The sequence below is a fragment of the Lepidothrix coronata genome, unplaced genomic scaffold (genome assembly GCF_001604755.1).
Source record: "Lepidothrix coronata isolate B3197 unplaced genomic scaffold, Lepidothrix_coronata-1.0 Scaffold52, whole genome shotgun sequence".
NCBI lineage: Eukaryota > Metazoa > Chordata > Aves > Passeriformes > Pipridae > Lepidothrix > Lepidothrix coronata.
This window is the reverse complement of record NW_016690232.1, coordinates 2,220,490-2,228,602: the sequence shown is the minus strand read 5'-3', so window position 1 is coordinate 2,228,602 and position 8,113 is coordinate 2,220,490. Positions and strand designations below refer to the sequence as shown.

The 8,113-nt window shown below is 44.6% G+C and overlaps 1 protein-coding gene across 3 annotated transcripts in view; it reads left to right on the top strand.

The window, feature by feature from the left end:
* The first annotated feature begins 419 nt into the window (after positions 1-419).
* SUCO (SUN domain containing ossification factor) overlaps positions 420-8,113 on the top strand; it is a 38,510-nt gene continuing 30,816 nt past the window's right edge. For 2 of the 3 annotated variants that reach the window (XM_017815663.1, XM_017815662.1), the window contains exon 1: positions 420-592. In XM_017815663.1, the coding sequence (XP_017671152.1) occupies positions 528-592 (65 nt within the window). In that variant the 5' untranslated portion in view covers positions 420-527. The remainder of the gene's footprint in view (positions 593-8,113) is intronic. The other variant, XM_017815664.1, reaches the window with a different exon arrangement.

Genomic DNA, 8,113 nt, shown 5'->3' with positions numbered 1-8,113 from the left:
CGGAGCGCTGTTGCTTAAAACGTCCCTTGGAACGGAGGAAGTGACGGTTTTAGCGAGCCTCGCGGCCTCCGGTTTGGTCGCCAGCCGCCGTTTATCACTATGGCGATTTCCCTTTAACGGCTCTCCTGACTCGGACACCTCACGGAGGGGGTCCTTGGAGGTGCAAGGGCACTGCCCAATCGGCGGGGTCGGGAGGCGGGGCCAGCGCGCGGGACGCTCAGGCCATTGGCTGACGGGCGCGAAGCGGGGGGTGACGCGCATCCTTCCAGCTCAGCGTGTGAGGGGGTAAAAGGGGCGGGGCCGGAGTGTAAGGGGGGCAGTAACGGCCGGGCTCGCGCGCCGGGAGGGGCTTTGCGCAGGCGCCGCCGTTGCCCCGCAGGCAGCGCGTGCCGCCGCTCGCGCCGCGCGTAGGGAGGGGTCGCGCGCGACAACGGCCGGAGCCCCGCGCCGCCCTCACGGAGCCGCCGGGGCTGAGGGAGGATGAGCCGCCGCCGCTGCACGGCCCGCACAGGGAGAGCCGGGAGACCATGAGGGAGCCGCCCCGCCGGCCCCTGGCCTTGGGCTCCTGCCTCCTGCTCTGCGCCCTGCTCTGGTGAGTGCCGGCCCCTCAGCCCCCACCCGCCGCAGCAGCCGGGGGGGACCCCCGGGGCCGCGCCCCGGGCAGCGCTCCCTGGGAGGGATGCGGGGATGGGACCCTGGGGGATCACAGGATTGTGAGGGTTGGAAGGGAGCTCTGGAGATCAGCCAGTGCCCCCACCCCCACCCAGGCAGGGTCACCGGGAGCAGGTGACACAGGGGTGCGTCCAGGTGGGCTTTGAACGTGTCCGGAGAGGGAGACTCGTCGACCTTCCCGGGCAGCCTGGGAAGGTAAGGTGTTTGTTTTTGGGAACACAGGGATGCACTGCTGTGCTGGCAGCCCGGAGGCAGGTGGTGGCTGTCGGGAGGGCGATCCCCCGTGAGCTGCGATAGTCACCTGGTGTGGACAAGCGGCGTCAGGTGAGGGTTGAACCCGCACACCGGAGTTCAAAGTTACCTACGTGTGTTGTTCCCTCTCTGCGTTTTTACTGGAGGTATCCTTGCCTTTCCAATTTTAGACTGAACTCTTGCACTGTTCTCTGGAAGATCATGATGCTTTATTCTTGAAACCCTTTTTCTGAGTCTGTCAGAAGTTGTGTTGAATTAAACCCAATGAACCTTCTTATTTTTGCATTGATTATGCCTCTCACAGTGTGTTTCATGGTGATTACCTCAGCTAGGTTTTGTTCCAGCATCTCCTGTTTACTTTGTTTTCAAACTTCCTTAAGACATGATATTTACTAGAACACAAATATTAGGAGACTGTATTTATGTGTGGTAAGTTCTGGGCCTCTTAAACTTTGGCCTTCTTTGAACTTGGTGAGTCACTGTTTGAGAACTGATAGGCAGCAAACTGCAAATATTGAAAACTGAACAGCCACAATTGTACTACTTTAGCACAATTCCTGTAGGTTGTTCAGATAGCCTGCTTAAAAAAAGAAATAATCTTGAAGTTCTGTCTTGTCTCACCACTGATTCCAGTTGGATGAAGAGAGGGAGCCCAGGCATCTCCCAGTACAGAATCAGTTGCAAATCTGGTGCTGACACTTGTGTTACGGGATTTGAACAGTCCTGAAGCAAATTTGGTTCATGTCATCACATTTTTGTTTGTAGGAGACAAAAGTGAGACTAAAAAGTGCTTGAAAACTCAATTAAAACAAAAAGGCTTCTGGCCACGAGGGTTTGATCGAGTGAGCTGTGAGCCCCATAAACTGTCTCCAGACAGCTTTGCTCTTACTCCTTGGACAACTGGGTTTCTTCTCACAGAAGGTTCTAGTTGTGTAGCAAGGATTCTTATTAGGAAATGATTAGGAAAACGGTTTTTGTTTCTTGCTTGGAGTACCTTGAAGGCTGATAATCTGTTCCTGCCTCCAGGTAATTTGTTAGGGAAGGTGTTCTCAGCTTAATGATCAGCAGATGGTCAGGACGGATTTTTTTTCTTGCTGTGTTCTTAGTCTGCTGTTTGAACAGAACTCTTTAGTTTGAGGAAAAGTTCAGGCACCTATTCCATATTGGTGAGGGAATATCACATCCAGCTAACTTGTTTGGAATAATATACCTGTCTTGTAAATCTCTGATAATTCTGTGTTCCTCTGGGGTATGGTTAGGAGACATAAATTTGCATTAGAGAGTCTAAAATCCCTGTCTGCAAGGATGGCATTGTGACTGTGATCATGTCGGAATTGTAATTGGAAAGCCTTGAAGTCTATTGATTCCTTCATTGTTGCTGGATTGTGATAAGTTGTGATGTATTTAACTTTTTACTGAAATGAAAATCAGCACCTTTGTTCACATAAGCAGTTAAGAACCTTCGAGTAGCAAATGGAAGGCTTTGTGTTATAAATGTTGGCTTTTTAAATTTAGTTGTCTTGAAATGTAATTTTCAAAGGGTTTAGTGCTACTAGGAGAGAACCTCTTTCCTTACAGGCGGGACTAGTGGTCAACAGATGATCAAATTAAAACCAAAAAGGCAGGGGAAAAGAACAGAAGACAAAACAATTGCTGAAAGAACACTCAGGGCTGCTTGGACCCCCTTATCTTTTTTTTTTTTTTTTGACCTGGGCTTTGTTTTACTTTTGGGTAGATGTTGCTTCTTTCTTTGAAATTAAATATAAAACAGGAACTTTTTAATCTCCCATCAGGAATTTTCAAGCTCACCTGAAGAAGTTGGTTCAGTAGGGAAGTACCAATTGGTAAAAGCCAGGGGTGTGTGTGGGGAAAAAAATATTGATTTGACATGTTTTTTTTTTAACTGGAAGATGCCATCCTGTAAGTTAAAAATGCGAGTGTGTATTAGCAAGTGTACAAAAAACACAGAAGCTTGAGCATAGGGGTTTGTTAGCCAATGTCACTTCAATAAAAGCCACGTGATGCTCTTTGGTTTGGGAGTGCAGGGTCAGAGTTGTCTCTACTGGAGCCTTTCTGAAGCTGGAGCAGACACAGCTCTGACAGACCTGAGCCAGCGAGATTGTTCCAAGTTTCAGAAGAGCGGGATGCCTGCATGGCTTTAGGGAAATACTTTTGATGGAGGTATGGCTCAGGAATGTAGTGCTCTAAAAATAATAGGCATCTGTGCAGATTGGAGCTTTGACTGTGCCTGACAAATGAATCCTGCTGTCCTGAATTTACAAAGATTTTCCTAATGCTGTAGTTAATCCCTTTGTGTGGGTGATCATAATGTAAAAAATACGTTTAAAACTTGTAGTGCTTTGTAGTTTGACAATATAGAGAGCTATAAGTGGAGAAGATTTAGGAGCTTATAGGAATACCAGTACTATCAGGAGTGAGACCAGCTGTGACAGTTGTTTGAAGAGTAACCTGTGTAAATTGTTCTGACCTCAGCTTTTGCTGCACTTGCTGGGTGTTAGCTGTGAGTTTAATAAAGAAATCCTACAGTAATTTGTCTTTCTATCCCGGAAAGTTCATTGCCACATCCTCATCTACTCGGCTTTTATGAGCTCTTATCCTTGGGTTTACAACTGTGAGTAAATGGAAGATGGGGATAATTGCATGTGCACTTCAGGATTATTGAGTTTTTGTTACTCTGTGAGTATCACATCAGTAAAGTACGGCTTGTGTCAAAGTGGTTTAGCAGCAAGATGTGCTGGGTTTGGTGGAAAACCCCTGGCCTAGTAGCTCTGACTCTGGAATCCGTAATGAGTGTACCCTGAAAATTGTGAAGGTCCCATTGGGTCAGTGGCATAGCCAGGAATAAAGCCTAGGTACAAGTACATTGGAACGGAGTGGATCTTGATACTGTTCTTTATTCCCACCTATTCATGTGCAGATCGGTGTGAATTTTAATGAGATAAATTAATTCTAGTTTGGGTTTGCATCACAGTCTTGTCCATTTTTGAAGGTGTGCGTGTTGAAAGCTGTAATGCAGGAGGAGCTCTGAAAAACAGCATGACAACAGCACTGGGGTTCATTGTGCTGCTCCTGCTGCACAGGTGAAAGCTGTGCAAACCACATTGGAGATCACAGGAGTTGAGGTTTTGCTAATTGAACATTTATTGGCCTCATTATTGACTTCTGGCTTAAACCTGGAGCTTGCATCTGTTAATAGCAGAAAGGTGTGAGCGGTAGAGTTGGGGAGGAGAGGCTTGTGTTCCAGGGTGATGTGCCTCTTACAGAAATCCTCTCTTCAGCAGAGTATGTTTGCAGGAGGGTGCCCTAATGATCTGTGTAGGACTGTTAGTGTAACTTGCTTGTGGTGGGACTCAGAATTGTATATGGGATTCTCCTCTACTTAAGTCTCCTCAGAAGGCTGATATTTAAATAAGCACCATGTGTGTGCATTTTATAAGAGGAAGAAATTTAGTGATTTGGGCACTGTTCATATAATCAAAACTGTTGTTCCAGGCATCTGATTTCAGAATGGAAAGTATGTTCCTAGGTATGGAGTATCTTGTTTGGAAGTGTCATTGCTCTGTGGTTAAGGCTGGTACAAAAGCTTCATTGGAACTCTTGGACTCCTAAAAATGAAATTTGAATCTGCCCAGCTTGTAACCTGCTCAAGTTGAAGGTGGTGTGTGTGATCAGGGGCTCTGGTGTCTTATGCAAACAAATGCTTGGCTCAATCAATTATTGAATATTTACCTTCTAAAATGACTTGAAAATCAGTGAACTGCTTTCATGCAGTATCTTCTGAAAGATTTGTCCTAGAAACTTCAAGTTTGGTTGTTTGTTATGCAAATTGTGTACTAAAGTGGCCTCTATCCCATCATGAAGTTGCTGTGTTGACCTATAAGACCCTGAGTGTTTCAGTGAAATGTGCTTCCCCATAGCACTTAATTTGACCTTTTTCTGAAATGTCTTTCTCTAACCTCTTTTTCACTTTGATGTTCTTATTACTGCAAGGCTTTTACAGAATAGTTTTTAGCTATTTTGCTTTTCTTGTCTTTAATTGTCATTATTAATCTAGCTTTTGGTAGACTCTGTGTTTCTTTCAAGAGGAAGACATACAGTGTCTTTTAAAGTTAACTCTGGAGGTGCTACAGCCCTCTGCCCGGAGAGGCAGAACAGGGCAACTTAGAACTGTAAATCTAAAAAACTTTCTTGTAATTCTTGTGGAAAATACTGAGCTGATATAACAGAAAGACTCATCCCAAAGCTAGAACTTTTGCTTGGGTGAGTAAAAGTGTTTATATGAACGACAAACTGGATTCGAATATTAGTAAAAGGTTCCAACAGTTTAAGAATTAGCTTAGGTGCTCAAAGGAATGGCAATCCCTTGCCTGGGGTTTGGAATGGCAATCAGGATATTGCTGAAATCCTTTAAAGGTGAGAAGCCTATTAAAAATACATTATAAAATGTCTGGGAGTCAGGTGGTAGCAGCTTTACAATGATCTAGGGCAAAATTCATGTTGCTAAACTTAGGGTAACATTCCCTCCTTGGCACTCTGTCTGTGTTGCACTTAGAGCGGGTTTTTAGCATGGGGAGTTTGGTGCAGAGCAGCTGTTGGTTTGGGGCCTGCTCTTGCAGTACTGTGCCTGTGTAGACAAGCTTATGAATTTAGACAGTGAGGGAAATCTTCAGAGGTCTAAGTTACACATTACTACAGTCTCTAAGAGCCTTAACGTTTAATCACTGTGCGTGGCTGTTCTGCTGTTTCCCTGTAGTCTTTGTGGTTGGCATCAGGTTTTATTGTGTTTTTCCACAATGTGTTCTTTTCCCCAAACTCCTGCATTAAAGATATTAGCTGGAGTTTGACAGTGGAGCGAGGTTCTCATCAGCTGCAGTCTTCAGTGTTACGCAAGTCTGTTCCCAGGAGCCACTCAGAACTGCCTGTTCCTTTGGGCGCTTCCACACGGACACCTTTTGAGGGCTAAGGACTTCTGCCCTGCTTTAAATCCCTGAAATAGGGCACCTGGATCCTCCTTTCAAGAAATAAAAGAGGGTTGTGTTTGTTTCAGTTACATTGCAACATGCATTTAATGTAGGTTGTTGTCTCTTACGGGTACTGGATCAAAACAATGTACAATTAGATGCTGTGAAGGTGTCTGTTATCTCAGCAGCCTTTCCTAGGAGAGGATGAGAGGAATACTGGTAGTGCTGTAAGAAAGGAATGAAGTTCATTTCCGTTATTTGGCTTAGGACAACAGTGGGCAGTCATGAACAAATAGTATGTTCTCCCTCTGTCTTCTTGGATTTGCTCTCTGGGTTTACCCTGGCTCAAAGCTGACTTTCTTTCCCCCCTCAGGACTTACTGGTGTATTTTCATATTCTCAAGATCAGATCAGAGTGTGCAGAGACCTGTGTGGCTGAAGGCTGGACTACCCCTTCAGGCAGTAAATCAGTTAAATCTGATGAAGTATCTGGTGCTGCTGGAACCTCCCTTTGCAGTCTTTGCATGTTAATGCATTTAAAACGCTGAAAGCCCTATTTTAAACCAGTGGTTGGAATCTCATTGTTTGAAGCTATGGAATTCAGTATTGTCAGAAGTATCTTTGTGTTTGGCTCCTCTGAGTAAGTGAAATAACTGTTTGGGGAGCACATTCTTTGAAATGTGTGGGCAAGATTAAACACTGAATTGCAAAATGCAATGGATTGGTAAAGGATTTTCAAAAAAGCTCCAATTTCACTTGTTTTGGGGTTGTTTTTTTTTTTTTTAAGCATGTGAATCAAGTTAGTGGTAGGAAATGAGGTGATATCAGTGCCTTGCTGGCAGTATCCTTGCTTAGTCTAGGTCTGTAGTTCTAGTTTTCAGCTTTTTTTCTCCCTTAAAGGTCCACCATAACTTTTACAATTATCTTACTAATGTAGGCTGCTCTTCTGTGGTGTGTTTTTTGCTTTGTGTTGTTTGGAATTTTTTACTGGTATTAAGGAAGATTAATGGTTCTTCTTTGCCTTTATCAATATGTATTTCCACTTGACATGCAGAAATGAGTGTTGTGTCTGGGGAGATTGTGCTACAGCAGTCAGTGCCTGGCAATTAACTGGTTGAAGTAATGTCGCTGTCCTAAAAGCCTGGGCTTCATTTTCCAAGAGATTTACTTTGTTCTGCAGGCCCTTTTAAATACAAGTCCTCAGCTAAACTGTTCTGAAAGATTGATTCCATTAAGTTGCTGGGGAGAGGGTGAGGATTCTTCCCGCTGTTTTTCCTGTGTTGTCAGTGGCTGGAAGGCAGGTTACTGCTGACTGGAGGGTTTGGTTGTGGATCTGCTGAGCTCCTCATTCTTGCAGAGCATTTTTTCTCTTTGATAGTTCATTAGCGATAGTCACAGACCTGTAGGACTTGTTCAAAGCAAAAGGTATTTTCCTGTCTTCCTTGCCCTTTCACAGCTTTTATAATTTTAATTTTTACAGTTTTAACATGATTAATCTGAAGTCAGTTACTCTGTTATCAGGAAGGTGAGCTTCCACCAACAACCAGAACCCTCTCCCCATTCACAGGCCAGCTCTGCCCTGGGTCCAAACCCACCCTTCTCCTCTGCACAGCCCTATCTGATCCTGTGAGTATTTTGAGTAGAGAATTGTCACATGGCAGGAATGATGACATCTTCCTTCTCCCTCGTAGCTGTTGGGCACTGGCACATCTGCACCTGTTGGTAATACAGCCTTCTGAGAGGTGCAGAAAACATCAGGGATTGCCCTGGAGAGAGACTTTTCCCTGTGCCTGCAAGGAGGGCTTGGAATTCATGTGCTGGTGATAGCTTCCTTTCATTTTCCCTTCGCTTAAATGACTCTGTCTTGCAGGTGTCAAATGTAAACTGTTCTGAACTGCGTCACTCTCCAGTGTCCAAAAATAGGTCTTGCTTGGGGAGAATTTATGAAATTAATTGTTTAGAGGACAGATGTGTTTGAACTGAAGCTGTCTAAGTGTCAGTGTTATGTGAAGTCCTTGGAAAGCCTGGGCTGTTTTTCTCTGGGAAGGTCAAATTGTGGACAAACTCCTCTTGCCTTCATATTTTGCTAAATTGTTTTTTTTCACCTGTAACTTGTACGATTAATTCTTCTTACCAGTTGTTTGCTTTCTACTTGATTGTTATGCCTGTCAAAACAGTTATCAATAGCTTCTCTATCTCTGATAGTCT